General features: G+C 47.6%; 1 protein-coding gene across 1 annotated transcript in view; it reads left to right on the top strand.

Annotated features, from left to right (window-relative positions):
• GPC1 (glypican 1) overlaps positions 1-26992 on the top strand; it is a 200180-nt gene that overhangs the window by 158891 nt on the left and 14297 nt on the right. Inside the window, exon 3 of the mRNA XM_021555775.2 lies at positions 13168-13559. Coding sequence (XP_021411450.2) covers positions 13168-13559 — 392 coding nt within the window. The remainder of the gene's footprint in view (positions 1-13167; positions 13560-26992) is intronic.

Below are 26992 nucleotides of genomic sequence, written 5' to 3' on the forward strand. Positions count from 1 at the left end.
TGCCCAGGGCTGACACTAAGCTGCATTTATTGTAATTGCTGTTTCAGTGGTAGTATAAGATAACTTTGTAGGTTTCCATGGATTCACTAGCAGGCAGAGGAGATGTTCAGGTCTCACTCACTGGTGTGTTTGTAAAAAAAAGCTGGATCTGTGTCACCTGGACAAGCTGTTACTGAGCTGGGCTGTGCTGTGGTGTGCTTCACCCAGTGTGAGCTCCTGTCCAGAGAGCACTTCTCTATCAGCAAACAGTGGTGCAGCACACAGCTTTTCATTACAGGAGCTACATAATTACTGTCCTCATTAAGTTAATTACTGAGCTTCTGGGTTATGGAAGATCTCTGGAGATTCACTGAGGCACAACAAGGTCACAGGAAGGTCAGGAGGAGGAGGCAGTGCTGGAAAGAGGAGCTTGGCCAAGGCTCAGGTGCCCAGTCCCTGGTGGCCAAGCAGGACCCAGCAGTGGCCCTGGGCTGGGTGTGGTGGGTCTGTGCTCTGAGTCTGCTTTGCCCAGAGAACAAAATTCACTCTGATTTTTGCCTCAGTCTTGAGAGTATCCTAAGCCAATTACTGTAATGGCAATTAGTGGGGTGCACTCTGGCTTACAGAGAAAGTTCCAAAGGTATCCTGTGTGCCTCTGCCCCAAGATGTTCTGTGCTTCCTCTGCTACCCTGGATGTCTTGTTGCCTTTGTTTCACATCCACCCACTGGACTTGCTTTTTTCCTAATTTGATCATCTGCATTTATTATTTTAGTCCTCAGCATCCAGGACATTTTGTAAGAGGAGTCAGGTTTTCCATAATTTGGCTGTTTAAAATAGTACTTCCTTTTGTCTTTTCTAAATCTTCTGCCATATCTGAGATTATTTTGATTGGCTTCAAACATTTGTGGTTAGAGGAAAAGGTGAATGACAGATGCTTGTCAACCTCTCTGTGCATCCCGGTAAATTCATTAATTTATCAAGGTGTTTAATGAGGGTTTTAATCTATATTCATGAGAGGACATTTTAAGGAGATCAGAGTTTATTACTCATGTCCAATTCACTGGTGCAATGTACTTCGGATAAAAATCTGACAGGAAAAAAAAGGAAAGTTTTATGTTGGTTAAGTGAATCAAGCACATGCTTTTAACAAGTATCCATTTCTCCCATCATTCAAATTTGAAGCAGAGCCAGGGATGCTTCAAAAGCTGCAGAAACCCTAACTCAGGCAGGAGGAGTGTGCCAGCATCTCAGGGTAACCAAAGCCTTTTTTTAGTTGTTGTAAATTAATTTTTAAAAAGAGGAGCACGTGTAGTTTCCTGTCTTTTTTTCCTAAGTGTAGCTGCAGCCAAAGTGGAGTTGAGCATTCCAGTTCCCAGCTAATATTTTCTTTAAGGTGCATTTTTGGTCTCTGTTCTGTAAGCTGGGTGTCAGCCAGGGGTGGATGCAGATGTCCTCAGCCCCTGATGGTGACAGTGACAGTCCTGAGAGGCACAAGGCACCCAGGCAGGTTGGCTTTTAAGGTTTTGTTGTGCTTGCAGATTTGAAAGTGATTTGTGTTTGCTGAATACAGATTTCAAATATGTGTGTTATGTGTACATTTCAGAATGGAATTAGTGAGGATGGGAGATGAGACATTTCCCAACTTTTTTCAGACTCTTTCCCAAGCCTTCAAAATTGTGTTTCCTCCAGATGAAGTTCAGATGAGTTTTAAATGTCCATTGGCAATGTGGAGGTGAATGCCAATATCCCAAAGCAAATAGATTTTGTGGCAGATTTTCCATGCTGGTCACAGTCATGATGTGACTTATACACAAGTAATAAATTAAGCCAGTAATATGTAATGTTAAAATATTTTCACAAAGAGGCAAGTTATTTTCTGAAGGCACTGAAGGAGAGAACACTAGAGATTAAGGGCTTTATACAGACTTAGATAAACTCTTGCAATAACAGGGGAACTTAATGTAATGTGTATAGTCCACAAACTAAAGAAATTATGTTCATGTCTGTTAGAAAATATATTCAGACATAACTGTAAAAGGTCTAAGTACTGGACAAGCTATTATTTCTACCTCAATGAAATTAAGCAAAATCAACCAGCAGTAATTCAGCAGATGTACAGCTACAGCTTAGGTGTCTGTAGGTTGTGGTGTGTCAGTGTTTAACTCATTCTGCTTTTGAGCTGATCCTCTTCATGAGCCTTGCAACACCCAGTCAAGGGACAGGACTGGAGCTGGGGCTGCTCTGGTGCCACGCCTGCACCCATCCATTTAGAAGGAAGTGTTTGCACTGAGGTGCTTTTCTGTGCTCTAACACTCCCTGAGGCTCAAGCCCCCCATCCTTGGCTGCAGCCAGCACTACCTGGGGGTTTTAGCAAAGCTCCCAGTCTGCTTATAGCCAGTATATGCCTAGCAACCTTTAAAAAAAACAACAAACACTTTGAAGGAAAAGGTTGGGTAATAGGATTGCTTTTTAAGTGCCTTTCTATTTTAAAACAATAGTTAAATGGTGCTAGGGTCTTCGAAAATTTGTCTTTATCTAGATTTTTATCTTTGGACAAGGTGAAGTTAGAGGTGTTTAACAGAGCAGGAGCCATCAGATGGGCCAGAAACTAAAATTTGCAACTGAATTTATTATTGTAATGTCTGCCAGGGAACATGAATTTCTTTTCCTCAGCAATTGATAAAATTTGCTTATTTTGAAGCAGGCACCGGGGGAAACAAGTACCATGTGGTTATCCCTAGGAAAATCCCCAAGCATGGAGGGGATGCTTTGTTACCCACATCTTTCTGACTGTTCCAAATTGCTAAAAGTGTGCTGTAATTAATTATTAATAGAAAAATATATATTATTCACAATAAATATATTTATATATCGTATAAATATATTTATATTGATTCCTAATAAGAAATAATAAATATAAATAATATTAATATTCTTTTAGATGAGCTGTATATAAGATATCCATATTTCATCTATATTAAAATAGCAATTGAGACTAATTTGTTTAAGATTCCAATAACAGTTGTGCATGTTTCTGTCTGTATGTACATTCTGTCCACTCCCAGCTGTCAGAGGTACACCTGTGCTGCATTCTTCAGGTTGCATCTCAACATCAGCTGTCTACACCCATCTCTACCTATTTCTCCTTTTCATACTGGTTCCATGGGAGCAAAATATTTTTACAAAGAGGCAAGTTATTTTCTGAAGGCACTGAAGGAGAGAACACTAGAGATTAAGGGCTTTATACAGACTTAGATAAACTCCTGCAATAATAACAGGGGAACTTAGTCTGTCTGGAATATTATCCCCACAACCAGCAATTCCTATCCTCCTTTTCCCTTTGGGAAAGCCCACATGTCACATACTCAAGATTCTTAGAGATTCAAGGACCATGTGTCTTAGATACTCTTAGACTGCAAAAATGCAGTGGCAAGCATAGATCCAAACGATCTAATTAACCCAACAGTAAATAGTTTGTCTAGAGACCATTCAGAGCAGAGGGCATCACTAATGAAGAAGATAAAAACCCAGTTTTGTCTCACTGCCACAGCTTTTGTAAAACTCAAACAAGGAGTTTTGATCTGTAAAACCATGTAATGGGGATGCTCAAGCCCCTCTGTGAATGCAGAAAGTATCAAAAATAGACACAAACCGTGGGATTGTTTCTTCTGCTTTTTTTTCAGAGACAAATACCTTTAATTCTAAAGAAGTAATAATTCACCAATATTTTTCTCAATTAAAATAATACTGCAAAGGGCCTGACTGAGTGACAAATTGGTTCATGGTATATCTCATAAGTAAGGAAGAAGTTGAAATATTTATTTCAGATACAGGCAGATCCACTGCCTGTCTCATTCCTGCCATGTCTCTGCAGCTCCTCACCAGCTCACTGCTCAGCTGGAGTAAAGGAACACTTCTCTCTGGAGGGGAAAAAACCTTTGCTCTACAGGTGTGTGCTGTATCCAGGGTCTATATGACACCTTTTAAAACTGCCAGCAGCCCTCACTATTGTTAAACATCTGAGTTTATTTTACCCTTGAAGAAATGGAGCCCTTCAGGTCTTGCTGAGTAAACCTGGAAAGGAACAGGCAGTATTAGCAATTCATTTTACTGCCTTTATGTTCCTGTTAGTGATAACTGTGGTGCTTATTGGTGTGCCTTTAAATGCAGCCTTTCTTGGAGGAAAAAAATGAGAGCTAAATTTATCTCACAAAATTTCATTTATCCAAAAGTTCAGCTTGCTCTGGCTCAGTTATCCCAACTCCTACTATGGTCCAGAGGGAGAGGAGTGGCTGTAAAGAAGAGCTCAGCTCATGTTAAGGAGGGAGGTGCCTGCCCTTCTTCAAGGAGGACTGAGCTGCCAGGTCAGACTTGACTCCCAGGTTAGGAATCCCACCCACACATCTCCCCAGTCCTTATCTAACAGACAGGTTGCTCTGAAATCAGTTTGATAAGAGCCTGCTGGGGCAATATTTGCAGTTCATCATTTGCTGCAAGTCTCTGGTTGTAGCACAGGTATATTTAGAAGGTGCCATGATTAAAATCCCTTGCCAGCTCAGATCCCAGAAAAACACAAACATGTGGGTAAAATAATCTTCAGATTCACATCTCTTGTATTTGCTTATCCCACCCTGGATGCAAACAGAGCAAATCCCCTATACAAGGGCTTTCAGTCTACAGGAGTTTTCCTCACAGCAGCACAGCTCTTCATTCTCTGCCAGGCAGGGCTGGAATTAGATGGTTGAAAACCCCTGTGAGCAGTCTAGCCTAGGAGCAGCCTGTCTTTGGTTCTCACACACTCTCACACACTGCACTTGTGCCCAGGAGCACCAGTGCAGCCCTGCAGCCCTGCTCACAGCCACACACACTGGGCACTCCTCAGTGCCACCTCCTGCTCCCTCACCCTGGAGCACCAGTGCACCTCCCCATGTGCAGAGCTGCCCTCACCCCACACTGTTCCCAAGTTCCCAAAAATTCCAAGCCTAAGCTGTCAAGGACCTACCAAGCAACTGGCAGAATGTGTTGTGGCATTTTATATCCCAGGGGCTGTCTGGTGCCTGAATTCCTCTCCAGGCAGGTGCAGGCTGCTTGCTCCAGCTCTCTCCTTGCCCTTACACTGCCAGGCAGGAGGGAATGCTGGAGCAGCTTAGGTGCTCCAAGGAGGGGAAATGATGCCTCAGGTTTTAGCTTTTATATTTTTCAGATTCTGGGCTACTTCTGAGCTTCATATTAGGGGATGGTGAGCTCTCTGCACAGAGCAGGGTGACAAAACAATTCCTTCTCTAGCTGGGGACCAAGGACAAATGATCCAAATCTCAGGCCCAAGAGCACAAACAACGTGGGCTGAAGAGAGAAAAACAAGCAGGATGGGACTTGATGGGCTAAAGCTGGAATTGGACAATGAACTACAATATGCAAATGGAGCAGAAGTGATCAAAGTGAGAGACCCCGGGAGCAGTTGTGCATTTTGTGACCATTTTGGGTCATCTTGGGTGCAGCCCTGGCTGGGCTCTGGTGCTGCTCAAGGTGAATCCATGGAGGCCTTTTAATAAATCCCTGCTTTATTCCTTAGCTCTGCCCAGTCTCTGTTCTGGGTCAGCCTGCACAAGGCATCAGTGACTCCTGTTACTGCAGTGTGTCACAGGCTTTGCTTCTGTGTCCTGCCACTCCTACAGATCATTTTGTGTTCTTTACCCCTGCCCCAAGTGACTCTTGTCTCTGAAGATTTGTTGAACTTAAGGGGTGTCTTAAGTTTTGCACAGAGCTGTTTCCAAGGGTCATCAGGATGGAAATACTGAGTGCATTGGGATCATCAAAGCCTGAAGTGGTTTCTTCACCAGCCATGTTTTGGAGAGAGCTGCTGCTGGGGCTGGAGAGGGTCTCTGTGGCTGTGCTTGTGACACTCAGGCTTGTTGCTGTCGCCTTGGGTGACACCCTGTTGGGCCCTAGTGCTTATCAGGAGGACAAGCAGAATATCCATCTTCCCACTGTTTGTGGAGTAAGGGCCAGCTCTTTCCTCTGGGGAGCTTCCCTGCCAGGGAACACCCTCCACTCCCTTATTTTGATAGCTGGAGCCAGTCCTGCTTCACTTAGATAAAGGCAACCTGTCTTGGAAATTTGTAGAAACAGAGGAGAGGCAATATGCAGAAGAAATAGCTGCAAATAATTACATCTCTCTGCCATTCAACACAATGAAATGAAAGCATTGTCCAAGTCCTGGCAGGAAAAGTGCAGCTTCTTTGGAGTGCCTGGAGGTGCTTCCTCCTCTCCTCACTAGCAGAGCTCTGCTCCAAACAGCATTTCCATGCAACAGCATTTCTCTTTTTCAAGAAAAGGCTTTTGTTTTCTCAAAAAGCTCTCATTTTCTCTGCCACAAGAAGCAAGCTGTCTGCTGTATGTCCCAGTCTAAACCAGTTTCAGGAAGGCCAGCTTTTGCTCTTACCCAAAGGCAGCTTGAGTAAGAGATTGTAGAGATTCTGTCAAATCCTACATCCAAAGCCTGCTTTCACTGTTGCTCATGGTGTGTCTGTTCTATCAACTAATCCATCTCAGGAGACTTCAAAGACATTTGCATCTGTGCCTTGAGTAGTTAATTAAGCTGAAGAAGATGGAAATTAGTAAAGGAATTATCAGGTGAACTAGCTAAGGGGGAAGCAGCAATACACTGTGTTGAAAGATGAGCTCCTGGCCTGGAGGGAGGTCCCAGTCGTGGTTCTCAAGACAGGCCTAGACCCCATCCTAGTTAACAGCCCCATTAAAACCGGCACAAATGAGAGGAAATGCAGTCATGAGATTAATTTGTGGCATAGTGCTGGGAAAAGTTGTCACTATTGAAGGGTATAGTGGATAACCATGACAACCAAAATAATAGAAATAGGATGAAATTCAATATTTCAGAGTTAGGCATACAACTAGGGATTAATTGGTTTGAAATAGCAAGGGGGAGAATTAGGGATGTACCAGTTGGTGGCAGAAAGTCTGTGAAATGCTAATGTGATGCGTTCCTAAAAAAGACAAGTGCAGCCCTTGCAGTATTCACAGAGTTATTGCCAGTGAAGGAAAGGAGTTGTGCTTTGTGCTTCTGACCACCCACACCTCAGAAGAGTTAATGCCAAGTAGAAGAGGTGAAGAAAAGAGCTAGTGGAGAGATCCAGAGGACTGGAGTGCCTGTCAGGTGTAAAGAGGAGAAAGTACCTTCATTTGTGTAGGAAGGCAGCATGGATGCTGAGAAAGTGTGAGACTTGGTGAGTAAATGTCTCAAAGAGTGAACCCCAGGAAAAAAAAACAATTGAAACTACAGGACCATATTGGCAAAGACCAAGTGGATAAAAAATGAACTTCAACCAGAAATTGAGAAAAGTGGTTGTCCTCTGATAGAGTAGGTGCCCTGGACCAACCTTACAGCAGGATTGAGGTCAAAATCTTGAAGTGCTTTTGTGCTGGCCACTGAGCAGGGTTAGGAGAGTACAAAATCGATCGTGCATAGCAGAGCTGGCACTTTTTGTCTCATTGACCCACACTATCTCTTCAGTTCTGTGTTCCCACACAGTTCTCAGCACACGCTCCCAGGACACAGTGTGAAGATGAAATATCAGTCAAGTGGTTCTTTGGAGCAAATCCTAAGTTTTGAATTTGCATTACCTCAAAATTCTTGCATCCTAGCACATTCATTCATGCCTTTGGCTTCTAGGGAAAAGCTGATTTTATCTCCATTTTTTGGTTTTGGTTTTGGGTTTTTTTGTTTGTTTTTGTTTTTTTGTTTTTTGCAATCTGAGTCTTGGTTTATCCTGATGCCTCTTTGGTCACAGCCACCAAGCAGGAGTGTTGGGAGGGATGTACATGGGAGTGATCCAGAAGACAGCAGAGAGGGACTGTGTTCTCCGAGGTGGCTTAGAACTGAGGAAACAGCCCCAGAGCAGCAGTTTTACAGGAGTGGGAAGCTGTGAGGAGAGAGGAAAATGACACCAGCATGGCTGCATCCAGGGCTATCTGCACATGGAGCTAAGTCACTCAGTCTCACTGTGCTTATTTCCTGTGGAAGGACACAGCCAAGGTGTGAACCAGAGTATATCGCTCTTGGATTGAGACCAGCTCTTCAGCATAGCCATGTGTAGTGCTTAGATTAGTAATAACTAATTTAATTAACTTATTTAAAATAAATAATTTTATAAATAAAGTATCATTGTACTTGAAGTACATGTCATTGTACTTGAATAAAATAGGCATGACTGCATTAGATTTAGATTTTAATGGTTTAAACCTGTTGCTGAATTTTTCCCTCCGAATAGTAGGTTAACTGCAAGAACAGCATTAGAAGCAAACTGGTGTTGGGAAGTGCAGCAGGTATTAAATGGGAGCTCTCTTCAGGGCAAGACTTCCTCAGACCAACAGGGCTGGCACCGAGCAGGAGCTCTGCTGTAGCAGACATCTCTATCCTCTTTCTTTCCCTGCTTTGGCTGGGGTTCAGGACATCACAGAAGCAGCTACATTTCCTCTCCTGTTCTCAGTCCAGTCCTGCACACAGCAGTTTGTTCATGGAATATTTGCCCAGCCTTCCTCCAGAGCTCCATGGCTCTGGCCCTGCATGATCCACCACAGGCTTGTGTGCTCACTAAGAACTGAGAAATTGATCCTCAAAACTGAGGATCTGACACTTCCTCCTCCTCATGTTGTTGCCCCAGCTCCACCTGTCCTGGCAGTACATGGCAAGGCCCTCAGACCACAAATAGAGCTCACCAGGCAAAGCTGTCTGAGCAGCAGGAGGGTTTTCATTTCACCCATTGCTGCAAAACTTCTACAGCATTTTCACAAGAGCACCATTGGTGTTCCTTCAGTCTCAACTCTTCCCTGTTGTGTGTAAGACATTTTGTGCTACAGCTTTCTGCTTAAAATTTTGATAATATTCAGATTGAAAGTAAGTCAGCCACCTTTCTCCATTTCTCATATTTCCTCTAGCATGCCTCTCAAATTTGATGGGGCTTAAAGGAAGCCAGCTCTGCTGCCTGCCTAAAGAGCATTTGGGTGTTCTTTCTTCAGTGATCTCTTTCCCTCCTGCATCCATTCCAATTCCATCACTGGATTAGTCAAAGGAACCCCAGTGTGCTCCAGATGTTGAGTGATCAAATGGCAGCAGAGAGCTTGGATAAAGTATTCGGTGCTGGGGGGGCTGAGGAAGGAGAAACTCAAAACTTTCTATCTGCAGAGAGAAACTGCCGGTCCCTGCCGTGCTGTTCACAGCTTCCCAATTTGAATCCAGAGTTGTGAAAATGTGGAAACTGTGAAAATATGAGCTGCGAACACTGGGAAGCTGCAAAGCAGGGAAATGGGTGGGGATTTGCAATCTCTCTTGAATGCAAAGGTTATAGATTCTGGTTGAAAACTTAATTCTCTGAGAAGTAAGTTTTTGTCACTACAACAGCAAGAGAAAGCCGAGGTGGCAGAATTGTGTTGGTTGTAGAAACCTTTCATTTCTTTACTCATAACTTTCTGGCATCTTAGCATTTGAGGCAGAGTTCTTCAGACGTGGCCTCTGCCAAAAGACAAATTTTCTTTGAGCAAAGCCAGTTGTCTAGTTTCTGAGCCTGGAAGTGAGAAGCAGTAATAATAGTAATAAAACAGGCTTCCATTTCATTTTATTTTTATTTTGAATACTTTGCAGCAAAAGGGTGTGAAAGGTGATGTTTAATGTAGGAGCAGCCTTGGTTGAGGAGCCGTGCCTCGCATTGGCCCAGGGAAAATCGAGTTTGATTTGTCTGAAGTACTGGTGTTGGAAGCCACCTGCTGGGCTTGGCAGTGTCGTGTCCTTCAGCTGGCAGTGGTGAGGAAGGACTCACCTGTCAGTGGCTCCTGAAGGAAACTTTTTGAAAGAGGGGAAGGCCAGTCATGGATTTAGCAGGTTACTCACAGGGAGGTGTCTCTGGCTGGTACTGTCAAATTCCTGGGGCTCCAAGAAGCCAAGAACAGCCATGAGTTTTTCAGCACAGAGGGCTCTGTAGCTGCTTTCTTGTGACTCAGAGAGGAAACAAATGCATCCTTTCAGAGGGAAGAACCCTCTGCAGAGCCACCTCAGCTGTGCTGCTGCCCCAGGGATGGGAGGGCAGTGGTGCCTCCTGGAGCCAGAAGAGATTTATAGCTACAGCACGGGCTCCTTGTGAGTCCTTTCCCTGTATCCTGCCATTCCCAAGGTGACAGAGCCCTGTGCTGCAGTGCCTGAGTGCAGCTCATGGCTTGGGGCTGCTGCTGGCACAGAGGATGTGGTGGCAGCAGAGCTCAGGGGCTCGGGGCTGTGTCCAGCTGTGCCCTGGCTGAAGCTGCTCCATGTGCTCATGGAGCTGAACACTCCAGTGGTGCTCTGGGAGCCAGGGCAGACCCAGCAGGGGTGACCAAGTGGGAGCTGACACATGCAGAGGGACCTGCTGGCCCTGTTCCTGGTAGCTCCTGGTAGCAACAGTGGGACAGCTCCCTTTTTGGAGATTGGAGCACCTGAGGGTCCCCCATTCACCATGGCTGCAGATAATGGGCTGCTTGCCCTTAAAGAATTAATTCCTTCTACCTGAAATCAAGGTAGAAAGGCAGGAGCCTGAACTGTGCCTCAGCAAGTTGTCTTATCCCAAGGCCCTGCATATCCTTAATCTGTTCCAGGTGCCTAAAGTCATGAAAAGGCTGGACCTTAGCAGGCAGGGGGTGCTCAGGAGAAGATGCAGTGTTACTGGGGGAGCTCGGCTGGCACTCTACTGAGGCACAGGATGTTGGCATCCCTCTTGACAAACCTCACTTCATGCTACCTTCTGATGCTGCAAAATGGGCATTTAAATTCCCTGCCAGGTCAGCCACTCATCACAAACACGTGTAGGCTTAATTGCTAATTAATTTTCTTTGGCTAGTGTAGATTTTTTTCCCCCGGTGTGTGAAATCTAGAAGAACTTTGTGAGAACCAGCCACAGATGAATTAGCTGTAATCGGTGTTCCCTCACTTGGGTGAGAAGTAACAGTTCATCAGCCCTTCATTAGCTCTGACTTTTCTGAGTGCAGTCTCCAATTTTTTGACAGGGAGATATATATCTTGTTCCTCTTGTAGCAAAACAAAGAAAGTAATTTTGCCTTGAGTTAACAAATTGGGCTGTGTTTGTTGGTGATTTCTTCCTCCTGATGTTGAGTGCTAAGCTGCACATCATACCTCAATTGTTGAGCAAATTGTTTGGTTTGTGTCTCTAGTCACACTAAAAAGAACACCGATTGTACAAGGAAGAGAGTTTGAGCTCATTTTAATTACCTTGTGAATGGGCAACCGACAGTGCTGGGAGTGATACATTAAGGTAGGGAGGACTTTTTAGACACCTCATCAGCATCAGAGAAACTTTGTATTTTGTTTCTGTTGCAGGTGAGTGCAGCATCTGTTTTTATTAATCTAATGGGATCGGTTCTCTATTGAGAACCCCCCATTTTGACATCATAGGTGACTTTGATGCCCTGTCACCTGATGTCCGTAGGAAAAAAATCCAGTTTTAGTGGGGAAGGTGCATGATCAGTCATTTGAGAGATGGAGGGATCCCAGTAAAAATGGTTGGGGATACAAACTTCCAACCCAGTCATGTTGATTAAGAATAAATTTCTTCCCAAAGTACGTTTGAAAACCAGTTTTTAGTCAACATTCCAGATAACAGATTTTTACTTTCTACTTCTGCATAAATGATGAAACTAGACTTCTGTTAAGACCTAGTTTGCTCACAATCTTTTAAGAACAAAAATCTCTTTGATCAAATTTTAATTTGTTAAACAGCACATGATAGTGGCTGGAGAAGGCCAGGCTATTAATGCTCAGTATTGCTTTGTTAAAATAGTACAGGAACTTTCAGTATTAGCAACCTGTGGTGTAGATGCAGAGGGTTCTTTTCACTTGTTTGATTCACCTGTTAAGTTTTAGCTTAATTCAAATCTGAGAAACCAGTGAGAGATGATTAATATAGGAACGCTTGTATGGCCCTTCTCAGTCAGTGAATACAAGAAAGGTTTATGGATCTGAGCTTTACTAGTTTTACAATTCTAGAGGTCTTTAATTGTAGTCAGTGCCATTCCCTCAAAAAAATACTTTTTTTAATAAAGCTTTTTACATGCAGTATGCATTTTTCAGGAGCTTCTCTTTCATTTCTTATATGTGAAGTTAATTTATGTACCTAAATACACGCTGTTTGATTTTAATTGAATAAGAGTTTCTTTGCAACTAGAGCTTATCATGTATCACCAAAAAAAAAAAATAGTACTTTAGATTTAAAGAATAGTTTAATCAGGTTTGCTTCAAAAAGACCCTAAAAGTACAAGTGTACTTGAAATTAAAATTATTATTTAAATTATTTTTCCTGTTACTCACTTAAATGATGATTAAAGTTGCTTATGTAAATCTATTAATTGGATCAGGCCAATCCTGCTATGAGTTCCATACTGTGCAGTCTCAGCCTGACTGAGATGATGGAAATACCTAAACGTGCTGGTAAGGGAGGGGTCACATCTGTCATTCTTACCCTGCTGTGTGCAGCAAGAGAGTCACATTTGTGTCACATCCGAGACCACTGAACCACAGGTGTAAAAGCACTCAGTTATCTATGCTGCAACAAAAGCAGGATGCACACCCAAGTAAGCAAATGGGATGAGAGCCCCAGATAACGTTGGCCTTGGTTAAAAAGCCCTTGGGTCTCCAGGAAGATGTGTCTGTTCCTGACACTGCACCTGGACTCTGGCTGTGCCTGCCTGGCTGCCACCACCAGGGATGTCCCTGCATAGGGTTGGCACCGTGCTGGCAGCCCTGCTTCATCTCACCAGGGCTTTGGAAGTAACATCTGGCAGCTTAGGGTTTGTGTAAGCAATGCCAGCTGTGAAGAAAACTTATGAGTGACACTGTGACGCCTTGTGGATTTAGAAATGAGCCCTGGCTTTGCTTCCAGGTGAGGCTGCCAGAAGAGCTGGAGAGGCCCAGACCTGGGTTCTCCAGCATGAAGGGGCAGAGGAGTTTCCTCCTTCTATCTTCATGGCTAAGGCTCAGACCTGGGAGTGTGGGTGATGCTGGTTGGAGGAAAGCTCTGTCAGGGCCCTTCTCTTTTCTCGGGGTACTCAGCTGTGCTGCCCAATAACACAGCCTGTTGGGTTCCAGTTTGTCTGGCTGGCACATCACCTCTCCTTTCCTCATCTTTCAGGTTATTTCCAGGATTTGTTGAACAAGTCAGAGAAGGCCCTTTACGATGCCTTTCCAAGCATGTACGGAGAATTGTACACTCAGAACGTGAAGGTGTTCAAGGACTTGTACAGCGAGCTGCGCCGCTACTACCGCAGCTCCAACATCAACCTGGAGGAGGCCCTCAATGAGTTCTGGACACGGCTGCTGGAGAGGCTCTTCAAGCTGCTGAACCCCCAGTACCACATCACGGACGAGTACCTGGACTGCATGGTCAAACACGCCGAGCAGCACAAGCCCTTCGGGGAGGTGCCCAGGGACCTGAAGCTGAAGGCCACCCGAGCCTTCATCGCGGCGCGCTCCTACGCACAGGGCTTCCTGGTGGGCAGCGACGTGGTCAGAAAGGTGTCCCAGGTACGCCGGGTGCTCCCTTCTCCTCCTCCTCACCTTGGCTGCAGCCACTCAGCCACTGCTGTTGGGAGGGGGGGTTGTTTCCCCTCGTTTGCTTTGCAAAGCAAGCAGAGGCTTTCCAGTTTCAAAGAATAAACTACTCGAGGATTGCCCATCAGTGGGAGGGAGCAGCAAATCTGGATTTCTACAGGCACTGCCAGCAGCACTGAGGCTGTGAGATGTAACTCGCCACAAATCAGCTTTTGCCTCATTTTAACCCGTGCAGCAGAGTGCCAGGGAGATATCACTCAGCCAGGCTGGAAAGCCATTCTGCTGCTTGCCCAAATCCCTCGTGCTTCCTGACATGCCTCTAAATCACACTGCCGTGTTTTCCTCCTTGATGGGGATGTGCTGCAGAGCTGGCTGGCCATGAGTGTGCTGGGAATACAGGCAGAGGGATGTGTTTCAGAGGCTGGCAGTGGGATCCTGTGTCTGTTTATGTAGCCTGTCTATTTGTACAGCTTCTGTGTATGGAGAGGGGGAGTTTGTAAAGTGCGTTGGGATCTTCAGGGATGAAAGGTGCTATATAAATGTAAATTAATATGACTGAATCTAGGGTTCCAGAAGGAAGGAAACTGTCTGTATTCTTTACTGCAGAAGCAGTCTTTCAGAGCCAGAAGAAAGTGATTGTCTTTAAATAAGGTAGTCAGGCTTTCCACACAGGTAGCAAGGAGAAAATCCATAATAAAAAAAAGGCTTGCATAGCTCATGTGGAGATGGGAATGAGCAGGTGTGAGAATGGGGGTGTGATTAAGCTGTGAATATAAAAATGCAGAACCACAATTCATCTCCTTGGAAGGTGACGTGTGGTGATGCAGAGCAGGGGATGGTCACACTTCATGCAGCAAATCCAGACTTTGATCTCAGGAAGAAACATTAATGTGGTAACAGTGACAAATGCTATAATTTATCAATGTGGGACTATAAAACTGTTCAGCTACCCAAAAGCCTTTGTACATCTCATTAACATCACACTCTCCTGACACTTAAGACAGATAAAATAGGAGAATGATGTAATTTCAAGGGGACAAAAGCAAAATTCTTTTCATAAATCCTCTGAATGGCAGAGGTTTCCAGCTCTATGGGCATGATCCTCCCTGTAGCTGAGATTGGTGGGTAAAACAGGTTGGCAGGGCAGCTACAGGCATGTTATCAGCCAACAGGAGGGACCTGAGATGCCAGCATGCAGCAGATTTTTCCCCTACCTTCATGTAGGCTTCTGACCCACTGGATTTTGATTCTGGTCCCCCCTTTCTGAATTTGCCTTCTCTTGGGCATCCCTTATCAAACAGAATGTGGGGAACATGACAATCACAGATCCTCCTTTTCCCTCAGCTTCCCCCACTCCATTCCTTCAGGATGGGGAGTTTTCTAGGAGGGTCCCAACCATTCCTCTCTTACTGGAGCCCTCCCTGGCATTGCAGTTAGCCCAGTGTGTTGCTGTTGCATGAACTGAGTCAGAAGACCTCAGCACAGCCTTCTTGAGAGCTAATTTTATTATGAGGACCAAAACTGCCTCATTTTCCCTGTCTTCATTACGGCCTTTTTAGTTGTGGATTTACACTTGTGTCAAATGGATGTGAAGTGCTTGACTCAACCCACAACTGGTGCCTTGGTCCTAGTCATTTTTCATGTTGCTCTATACTTATGACATCAGAATAAGGTCAGAAACTGGAATTCAACTTTCCAGTCAGCTGGTAACAGAAATCTTCAAAACTATCTTTTTGAGTTGGAATTTCATACAGAGCACTGGTGAGTGTTTTTGTCAGTAAGACTGAGGAAGCCTATTGAAACAAACACCTGGAAAAAAAATTAGCTAGCTTTGGACTTCAGGGAAATATATTTTATTTATTTGCAAATTCCACAAAAACTGCGGATTTCTACTAAACTCCTCCTGGTCTCAGCATCTGGGATACTTCCAGTTCAGTGTATTGCCTGTATCCTGTCGCTCTCTCAGGTCCTTGTGCAGAGGCAGCATCACTGGGCACTCCAGAGAAGGGCTGATGCTGTTTGCCAGAGCTCCTGGCTGCGTTTAGGTGGGGAAGAGCCTCCCTGAGTGAGCTACAGACATGGATTTCAGGAGATTGCTTTAATCCCTGCTCCTCTCCACTGTGCCCAAAGGGTATTTCTTCCCCAGCCTTCTGCTGCCCTGAACCCAGAGGAAGCCCCAGCTTCAGGCAGCCCTTGGCTGGCAGGGATAGGAACAGGAGCCACGTGTGGGAGCAGCCCCTCTGAGACCTGCTGGCCATAAATAGCTTGAGGGCAGATGAGGAGAAAATGGCAGAACCATTTTTCATCTTTACTGCCATCCAAGCTTTCAAGGCAAAGTCACCCTGACGGACTGCAGGCTCTGACACAAGTCCTAAAACTTCAGGTTGGTGGTTGCTGGCACCGACCTGGCCTGGCACAGACAGCAGTGGCAGTGCTGCCATCTGGGCTGGGACCCGGGCTGGGTGTGCCCCTTGGTGTGGCAGGTGAGGATGGACGTGCAGGCTGGCACCCTGCCCTGACACAGAGTTACCATGGGCCATGCCTGGGGGGTTCAGGGCAGCACCTCTGTGTTCATGTGCAGGCTCTGTGTTCCTGTAGCTGTGCTTGCAGCACAAATTGCAGGTTTTCATCTAAGTTGCACAATGCCAAGTGGGTTTTTCATCACTGGCATGAAGTAGCATCCACCAAAATGGTAGCAGCCACAAAATCCCTAGTGCAGGGCACTTGAGGAAGGAGCTCCCCTAGGGATGCTGTCAGGGTGAGAGAGAACACATATCCCAGTTCTGTTTAGGATCCTGTTCATTGGCTGTGAGATTGGCAGCTGCCCAAAACCAGCATTTGCTCCAGCTCTGAGTATCATCATGCGAACAGGAGAGGGCCTTGTGCTGGTGCAGTCGCTGCCTGCCAGCTGCTGCCCAGAGACCCTCCCTCATTGCTGCCCTGAGATCTTCTCTCACTGCTGCCTGAGACCCTCCCTCCCTGCTGTGAGCAGTTGCTGTGCTCACTCCTGGGAGAGATGTGGTGGAAGGGAGCTGGGATACTGCAGGACAAGGGGAACAAAGCTGAAGGAATGGCAAGGGCTGAGAGGTAACCCTTGATAACACAAGCAGAAAACCCTGAGGGAGAGGCAGTGTGACAAACAGTAGTGGCTGTGACCCTGGCTGGGTTTGTCAGGTGCTGCTCAGCCCCTTGGGCCAGCTCTGCTGCAGAGTGCCATGGGCATGGGCAGACAGGGCACTGGGAAGGGCAGGGAGGGTCCCCAGGGCAGGGAGGGTCCCCGGTCCGTGCTGGATTCCTCATCCATGGGCAGTCAGGAGAGCTGCCTGTGCATGCCAAAGAGTGTCCAGAGTCCTCCACCCTTGCAGCCCTGGCAGCCTGTGGCTGTCAGGCAGAGCACAGAGAGCAGAGATATAATGTTCCATTTCCAAAGGCAGCCAGAGGAAGGAATTGGAAATGAATTTTGCTCATCAGTCAGAAAATGAGTTGTTATGACAATCTTTCCTTTGCTGGGTCTTCATTGGTTCTTGTTTCTAAATTTTAAGTTTTCCCAAGGTAGTGGGGATTGATGTGAAGCAACACCAGCTACGTAAGCAAGAAACACTTACTCAAATAATCGATTTTAATAGCTGTTTGCATTTCCTTTTCTCAGTAGATGTTCTTAAGGCTGATTCTCATTTGAGTTTGAAACAAAATACAATTATTTTCTTTACAGGCTTTTCACTAAATCCTGTATTTCATTTTTCCACTGAAAGTTTAAGTCAGCTATCAGTACATTTTTATTTAGCCATTACTGTGTTTCACAATATATTTCAGCCTTATTTTTTTTAAACTTTTCTGTTAGTATAAGGTACATGGCAGCTTTCCTATTTACCACATGAGTAATTTTTAAACACATGGTGGGTCAGTCTGGGAACCAATTTCCAATTAAAAAGTCCTAAAAATACATTTTTAGAAATGTTTTTAATGGTTAAGTGAATGTGCTGATAGAACATATGGAAAATAATGTTTATCTAAACATGCTTTGCATTTCCAACAAGTCAATAACATAACAAAGACAGTATGGTCGTCATGTCCTTTAAGATTGCAGCCATTTTTCATACCCACTTTTTTCCACAGCTTGAAAGGGCATATTTGTCTTCTGTCTTTCAGCTTTCAGTTGCTTTTCTGGTGAAGTAGTCATAAAATTGATCTTACTGAATTAAATGAAGATAAAATCTTCTTCTCCCACCCATGAAACCACTATGGTAAAGCATCTCAAGAGAAGTGAACTCTGGTCCCGTGTGCTTGGTGGGACATCTCCATCCTTTCAGTGGCTGATCTTTTTTGAGAGCATCAGCAGCAAGTACATACACACAACCATAAATAACATGTTATTTCCTTTAAAGGATTTCATTTCTGTAAAAGTATTAAGCATTTACCTAAATTGACTTCCTCTTGATCCTGAGACAGTGTTAGTGTTTTTAAGTAGATGCTGTGTTCCATGGCAGTGTCGAGTGGCAGTAGCCTCATATCCCCACATTAATTTCCTTGTCACTGGCTGTTACCCCAGCTCTGGCTTTGGAGCTGTATTGCAAATGCAGGTGAACCCAATGGGAAGAAATGACGATGTCTGACTCAATTCAGAAGGCTGAATTATTTCTTTATTATAACTATGCTAAAATACATTAATATACTATTTAAAAGGAGGATACTAAAACTACATAATACTTTCTCTGACCCTAACTCTGACACAACTCGCGACCCTCTCCAGAGTCCAGCCCCAGGTGGGTTGGATTGGCCATCAGGCTCAAACAATCCTCACCAGACTCCAACCAAGCACTCACTCCAGGTAAACAATTCTCCAAACACATTCCACGTAGCAAAAACAAGGAGCAGAAACAGAAATTGTTTTCTCTTTCATTTCTCTCTGTGCACCTCTATGAAAATCCTGAGAGGGAGAGAAATGTGCTTGCCACAGAGCTGGGCAGGTTTTGCACGGCAGAGATGTGTGGGTTTGTGTCCTGCAGAGCGGCAGCGGGGAGCAGCAGGTGCCACAGGTGCTGGTGTCAGCAGCAGCAGGGGAGGAGGGAGGGTGCAGGGGTGCAGCTCACACAGCCAGGTACCAACTGCAGCTGCTGGGGCAGCCTGGGCTTTTCCTTGGTTTTCCTTCCTGTCATTGCAAACCACAGGTGAGGCTTTCCAAAAATGAGCTAGTCAGTGCCTGTGCTGGAGGTTTGTGGTGCTGCAGACTCAGCAGCAAGTCACAGGGTGCAAAAAGCCCCAGGGATCCTTTGCAGGACTGCCTGTGCTCAGGAGGAGGGCAGGGAGGACTGCAGGCCCAGGGTGGGAACCTGCAGTGCTGCAGACACCCCTTCCTGTGAACCACCTGAGGCTCCAGGCTGAAATAACCTTCAGGGCCTGGTCCTGCAGCAGCTCCTGTGCTGGCTGCCTTTGCCCTTGTAGCCTCTGGCACAGCTGCCCAGACCTGCCCACCACTGGGTGACCTGGAAGGGTGCTGGGACCTGCCCTTCCTTCCCAAGGGAAGTGTCACCTCTGCTGAAGTGCCTCATGCTTTCTTACTTGGTGAACTGTCCCTGGCAGTTTGTATGTGAGATTGCATGGCTGAAACCATTTTAGGTCTGAGTTCCAGTCGGCCCAATTCCCCCTACAAAGCCAGGAGCTTAATATCCCTTTCCCTGAGCTGGCTGTGCTCCCTGGATCATCGCCCTGCCACCAGCTGCCTTGTTGCTTTAAACACCTTGGTACAGCAGCCCCCCACACATCACTGCTCCTTTCCAGCACTGCTGCATGTAAAGCTGGGTGAGAGTTTTGTAATAACACTGGAATTTGTTTGGATAGATTCAAATCAAGCTGCATGAGAAGCATGCAGTCTTGAATACATCCTTATGTATTTCACATATTACTTTTCAGTATTTCTATCCCTTATTATGTTTCAATCACAACCCTTCAGGGATAAAAACCCATAGGTGTTCTGAATAGAATAGAAATAATGCAGGAAAGTAGATATATGTCTCCCATATTTACCTGGTGGTTAAAAGTCAATTGAATCTAGTTTTCAAAGGATTGAAAATTGTACCAGCTGGAAATACCTGTGTTAAATGAACAGAGCAGGGAGTGTGTGGAACAGGCAGGTGTTGACTTGCAGTATTTTCCTCTGGAGGGAGAGGACATGACAACAGTCTGTCTGTCTACATGAATCTCTCTCATTTTAATATCTGACGGCAGTTAAGTACTAGACAGGAATCTAAAGACATAGATCCTCCCAATTAGCTGTGGGTGCTGCCTCTGGAGCCATTGTCACTGCCCTCTCCAAGTGCCCTCACACTGCCTGGAGGGAGATGGGAGCAATGCTCCTCCATGTTTTGCTGCGCCAGTTTTCCTCAATTACCCTTGCCTTCATATTTAATTCTTTTTTTCCTGAGTCTGCAGAATGGCCATTTGGCTGCTGGGCTGGCAGGGCTGGACCCAGGCAGTGTGTCTGGCCTCAGGCCCAGCAGCAGCTCTGGTGTGCTGGAGCATGAAGGGCATGAATTGGCAGCAGCCTCCATCCTCCACATCCCTCCTGCAGCACAGCCCTGAACACAGAACGGTGACAGCAGCAGGGGCTCTGAACTGTGCTGGCATTTTCTGTGTCCTGCCCGTGCCACCAGACCCAGCACAGCAACCCCAGCACGCCATGCCTGTGCCCTGTTTGCCTCTCATCCCTGACAGGTTTGGGAACTTGATGGATCTTGAATGATGGGCATGGTGAGGCCTAAACCTCACCGTGCTCCAAGGACTCGTGGCTGTGCATTTATGGGGGGAAGATGCAAAATAACGACTGAAGTGATTATACAATTCGTTAGACTTTGAAAGAATCATATTTCTGTCAGCCCTGCAGCTGTTTCTTTCTGAGTTTCACTCTGAAAAATGAGAAAGCTTGGTTCATTTAACACACGTCAAGGTGCTAATTACATCAGGGCTGGCATAAACATGCACAAGGCAGCTGCTGACCATGTGGTGGAGGGAGCAGGGTGTGCTCCCCACAGCAGCTCCCCTGCACCAGCCAAGGGCTGGGCACACCTGCAGCTCCCACTCCTGTCACCACAGAAACTGGGCACTGACTGCCCAGTCAGTCACATTTCCAGTACACACGTGGAGGTGCAAAGAACTTTGCAGCCCTTCTGGGTTTTGAGCATAATATTAGAGGGTTCTTCCCTGGGGAGACTGTAAAAGTGAAATGTTTCCCAATGTGAAATGGCCACATGGCAGATAGCTCTGATCACAGAGCTGGCCAGTTCCCCTGTGAAACACAAACCTCTCCTCTGAGTGCTGGTTTGTTCTAAAAGAGAGCAAGGCTGGCTTTCTGAGCCCATTCCTGGGCTCTTGGGCATCCCACTGGAAGCTCAGGAGCACTCCTCACTGCTGGCCCAGCAGGATCAGCTCCTGTGCTTGACTTGTTTTTGGAGCTGCTGTTCTTCACACTGACAACTTTATCCCGACTGTAGGATTCCAGCCGAGGGATTTGGGGTAATTGGAGTGGCTTTGGATACCTGCCTGCATTTCCCAGCACACACAGCCTGGTCTGTGGCTTGAAGAGCTGACCTGCTTTCCCTTAGACAATGCCCCAGAAAGGGTTTTTCACAAACTGGCAGAACTTCCCTCTCCTGCCTTTACAATTCCCATGAGTGAGGTTGCCAGCAATGGCTCAGCCCATGGGGCTGCTTCAGCCCCAGCCCTGGGGAAGTCTCCAGCTCTGGGTGCTCCTGCCTCCTGCAGGCTCCAGAGCTTCCCTACCTTGGAATCCTGAATTGCCTGATGTCGCTGGTTTTGACTGGTGCTTCTGGAGGTTAGAATGGCCATTCAAACATCAAGGCCTTCTACCTGGGAAAACAGACCTGAGAGTCGGTGCAGGCACATTTTGACAGATATCTGACACATCTGGAGGTATTTTGTTTCACCCCAACCAGCCCCACATCAGACCAAAACCACAGGTGCCAGTGCCCACCTTGGGTCTGCACTGCTCCTGGGAGATGAGAGCCAGGAAGGGAATGGGAGAGCAGCCACAGGGCAGGGACGTGGTCAGTGTGGGAAACACCAACACCACAGCACAGAGAGCTCCCTGCAGGCCACCCTCACACTGCCTCGAGCAAGATTTTAGGGGGACTAGAGCCCACAGAGCATCACTTCCAGCAGCAGTGTTAAGGACCAGCTCAGCCTCCGTCAGCTGCCCTGCCCTTGTCCCTCTGCCAGTCTGGGGGCGTGGGGGTGTGGCAGCACTTCCAGCAGCCTGGAGTTTTCACCAGGCTGGTCTCACTCTCCGTCCCCAAATCTCTCCACTCTACCTAGCCTGCTTCCCCTGGGAAGAAAGGCACAGATGGCTCACAGCAGCCTGCGGGGAGTGTGCAAGGGGAAAAGGGGGATAGGAAAAATACCAGCAAGAGCTCAACTTACTTTATTGGTGTTAAATGCCTTTCAGATGTGCTTAAAGGCCCCTGAAGGCCGAGGAGTCCAGTCACATTGCAACTAGGCTGCAGGTTCTCATTTGCTTTTAAGCCAGGCTTCAAAAGGAGAAAGGATTTGGGGTTAGATAATTCTTTTCTTCTTCTTTTTTTTTTTTTTTTTTTTTTTTTTTTTTTTTTTTTTTTTTTTCCTTTCTTTCCTTTGTTTGAAGCCAGCACTTCAAAAGCAGCATCTGCAGCTTGGCTGCAGGCTCTGGGTGCCAGAGGAGCTGGCCATCTCCTGTTGGCACAGAGGAGCCCTGCCACTGGCCCTGGGGTCAGTCCCTTGCCTGGAAGGCATCTGGAGCCAGGCTCTGTGCCCAAGCACAGCCCAAACACACTGTGCTGCTCTGGTAGGAGCTTGCTGCTGCCACTGGTGGAAGGATTGTCCAGGTACCTGTGGCTTCCTAAAGCTCCACTTTTCTCCAGCTCTCAGGAAGCTGGGATGGGAAGGAAGGATCATTGCTGTAACTGCAGGTGTGACAGTGCTGGTCCCAGCACTAATGCCTCTTCAGCTGCAGTTCCCTGAGGCCTTCCCCTCTTCATCCCACACTCTGGTCCTTCCAGACACCTTTTCAGGAAATAATTTACCTATATAAAGAAATGTTTTTTGGAGTGAGGAGAGTATAGCAGCTTTTAGCTGTGTGCAAGTCAGATCATCACTACTATGGTCCTTTCGTGCCCTGATACAGCTCAGGGTGTTTTTGGAGGCTTTGAGTATTTTTGAAGCACTAGGCATTAGGGTAATGACAGAAAATGCCTCTTTGCCCCTCTCTGTTCTTTAGTGAGACCTCTCAAACAAGGTCCCAGTTCAGAAGAGTAAAATCCCTCCCAATGTTGCAGGTTCAGCAAGGTCTGGGGTCAGGAGCAATTGCACCCTTCTTTTGCACCAAAGCTTACACTGCAAAAAGAATTCTGCAGATCAGAGAGTGCTGTTTGGAAAATCAGCACCTAACCTGGGTAGGAGCTTCAGAATAGGCCATGCTGGGGCTGAGGGAGGAGTGTTCCATGGATCTAGAAGATGTGCTCTTGTTACCTCAGAGCATCTGCAGGCATGCAAACATGGATAACTTGGGCTGAACGTACAAATCACAAGTTTGATTTGTTCTTCACAGGCACAGAGGAAAGATGGGAAGGGTAACTTCGCCCTCCTGAAGTGCAGAGGGAGAGAGCTGGTGACTTCTGTTATACTCAAGCCTCCTGTGTTTCTGTGATTCTCTGCTTGGAAAGCATGCTAATAAACATGGCAGGAGCCTTTTTTTTTTTTCTTTTTGTTAAAAACCTTTCACACTGAAGGTTTTCTAAATTGTCTAGGGGGTGGCAAGGAACCCTGTTAGTGCCTAATCCCCCAGCCCATCCTCTCAGCAAATGGCTTGTGAAAGTCATTAATTTCACTGTAATTGATTTAAACGTTGCTCAGGAGGAGGAAAAATTAAGGAAACCAATGCCACTCTGAATAGAGAATTATGTGTTCTCAATTTTCTGTCAAATTATCTCCCCACGTGCCTGTTCTGTGCTGGTTGCTGAGCAAACACCGTGCCAGGAAGTCACACAGCAAATCCCAGCTCACAGAACCTGTGATGAGCTCCAGCACCAGGGCAGGAGGCAGGAGAGCCTGCAAAAGTCTTTGCCTCCAGCAATTCACATCTGGTTGGGTGGCTCCACCAACAAAACATGGGCACATGAGGCTTTGGAAAGTGGCCATGGAAAAGCACAGAACTGGGCCTGCTGACAGCCTCCTTCAAATGGCAGTGCTTGTGGTGGTGGAACTGGGCTTTTTATGAGGAGCCACCTGTTCCCCTTGCATTACCTCATTGCTACTACTGTATCCCCAGCTGTAAAGTACTTTTAATTAAAATTATGTATTGCTCAGTAAGATTTGTCCCCTATTTTTGGTGTATCTTAGAAGATAACATTTTTTCCTTATCACTTCATCACTGGGCTTACACTTCAAAGGACTGTACCTGTGGATGTCACTGTGATCAGAATAGAGTATGTGGATTTTAGCTGAGCAGTGACGTACAATCAATGTATTTTTAAGCTGAGCTTAGCTTTATTTTGCATTTTTATTTATACCTCTGACAACTGAATGAGTGCCCTGGCTCCAAGCCATATCTCTCAATAATAATGATCTTTTCTTCAGATTCTTGGGAAATGGCTTCTCCACTGTATTGTGCATGTTCTCTTGACATCTTAATGCAGTTTCTAGGTCACTGAGCTAAGAAAAGACTATAGGTGCCACTAAAGTCTCCTTAAAGGAGAACCAGCCACAGGCTGGGCCACATTGATGGCACTTAGAGAAATCAGTTTATGTCATGTGCCACCTTCACGCTGTGCCAGATCAGTGAAAGCTGGAGCAGTGTGGTCAGGTTTCACTCCATCCTCAGGACTTCTGATGCTCCTGCCCTCGGGCCACCCGTGGTGAGTGGATGTTGCTCATGGATGCATCAGTTGTTGCAGGTCTGTGCTGGGAAGCCGAGGGACTCCCTGCAGGTCTTAGCTGACACCCACTGCCTGTTGGGCAGGGGGAACTCAGTGCTTCAGGCTCCTGTGAAGGCTGAGGGGTGAAAGCAGAAGCTCTGGGAGGTGAAGCTGTCTCAGTGTGCAGGTGGAGGTTGGTCTTGCCTTTGCCAGCCTGGAGAAACGACTTCATCCCCACTGAGTGAGTTCCTGTGGAAGGAGCTGCCTTCCAGAGGGAGGGAGGGTGTGTCCCCACAGCTCTCCCCAGTGCCACTGCTGGAGCTGGCTGTGCCCAAGAGGGGCAGCACAGCTGCAGTGATCCCCTGCTTGTGTTGTTGGATCCATATCCTGGGAGGGAAGCTCAGCCTCTCCAAACTGGGGCTGGGATACCCCTGTGTGGATACAGCATTGGTGAAGAAAACCAGAAGAACCTGGAAGCTAACAACAGCAAACTATCCATGAGCACCCCAAGATGTTAGAAGGACTATGTTCCTTAATATGCTGCAAGTGCTCCAAGGAGATGGTGCAGGATCAGGGCTGGGAGAGGTTCTGGTAGCCCCAAGCCCTCACTCTGCTGCCCTGTGTGGAGCAGTAGTCCATGGGCTGGGTGGAACAGTGAGAAACTGAGCTCTGGCCAAGCAAAACACAGAGAAAATATTCAGTGTGGTTCCTCTTCTTGCTCTCTTACCCTTCTTTTCCTCAGTTCACCTCTGCAGCTTGTGCCAAAGGACTGCTGCTGCCAACAGGACAGGCTGGAATCATTCTCTGGGGACAGGGACTGGAGCCTGGTGTCTTGCACCTGCAATAATTAACGCTTATCCTTTGTGCCAAGAGATTGGGCTGGGCACTTGACACCTGCCAGATTGAACAGAGCAATGCCTGGTGATGGATTGTCACCTGCTCATCTTCAGAGAGCCTGTGGGGCAGGGAGCAGGGCCAGGCTTCCCCTCCTGCAGTGTCCTCCAGGAGACAGAGCCACCCTGTGAGAGTGACAGACTGCCAGTGCACCCTCTGGCACCCAGAAACTGAGGTGCAGAAGTACTTTTTTTTCCCCCCACACTCTCGGGAGTTGAAACTGAGCTCAGGTGCTGTTGTTGCCTGCACCCACTGCCCCAAGGCAGGCGGCAGCATCCCAGAGGAGCTGCAGGGGCACGGACACGGGAGGTGTGGCTGGGGCAGTGTGGCTGGTGACAGTGGCATGGGGAGGAGGACAGAAGGCAGCTCTCTGCAGCATGGGGCCTTGGAGATACTTATCTAAACCAAAATCTGTCTCTTGCCTCTTTCAGCGCCTGCCATGGGCTCTGGCAGGGTGTCAGTAGCTTTGTGTCCTTGCTGGTGGCTGTCCTCTCTGTCTGGGGGGCTGGCCCACACCACCTCAGGGGTGCTTCCTGCAGGCAAAGCTGTGCTCCTGTTTTCCAGGGCATTTCATCTCTCTCCACTCCCAAGGTCTGCACAGAGCAGCCAGGGATGTGTGTGGGAAAGGCAGATGATGCTCTGGTTCCCTCGGGCTGTGGGAAGCCCCAGGTTTCAGGAGTGAGCTGTGTCCCAGACCCCAGTTTGTGCAGTGGGAGGTGACAGTGCCCCATGGGCACCGCAGGATGAGCAGGGATGGGCTGTGCCAGGACAGCACAGGGGCCAGGTTGTGTTCAGGAGCCGATGGCCTGTGCAGCCTACAAGACGGGTTGTGAGTGTCACCGTGTCCTGCTGGTGATCGCTCTGCCCGGGGAAGGGGAGGTCACAGCTCCTTTCCCATCTGCATCCCTGTTTTTTGTGTGGGTGCTCTGGTTTCAGAAGGTCTGAGCTACAGCCTGTGCTAGCGTGCACCGTGCTCTTACGTGGTGTGTTTCAGGCACGATTCAGCCATGGGTATTCAAGCCCTGAGGTGAAAAATGAGCTCCTCCTTTGTTGGCGTGTCCCTGCGCTTTGCTGGCGGGCTGAGCAGCGGAGGTCGCGCTGCCCGGCGGCGAAGCGCGCAGCGTGTGCGTGTGCAGGACAGAGCCTCCATCTCCTGGCGGCACAGCCGCATGGCAGCGCTGCCGGCGGGGCCCGGCCGGGACACGGCCGGACACGGCCCGGACACGGCCGGACACGGCCCGGACACGGCCCGGACACGGCCGGGACACGGCCGGACACGGCCCGGCCCGGGACACGGCCGGACACGGCCCGGACACGGCCCGGCCGGGACACGGCCCGGGACACGGCCCGGGACACGGCCCGGACACGGCCGGGACACGGCCGGACACGGCCCGGCCCGGGACACGGCCGGACACGGCCGGACACGGCCCGGACACGGCCCGGGACACGGCCCGGACACGGCCCGGGACACGGCCCGGACACGGCCCGGACACGGCCCGGACACGGCCGGACACGGCCCGGACACGGCCCGGACACGGCCCGGGACACGGCCCGGCCCGGGACACGGCCGGACACGGCCCGGACACGGCCGGACACGGCCCGGACACGGCC

Source organism: Lonchura striata, chromosome 10 (assembly GCF_046129695.1).
Source record: "Lonchura striata isolate bLonStr1 chromosome 10, bLonStr1.mat, whole genome shotgun sequence".
NCBI classification, from domain to species: Eukaryota; Metazoa; Chordata; class Aves; order Passeriformes; family Estrildidae; genus Lonchura; species Lonchura striata.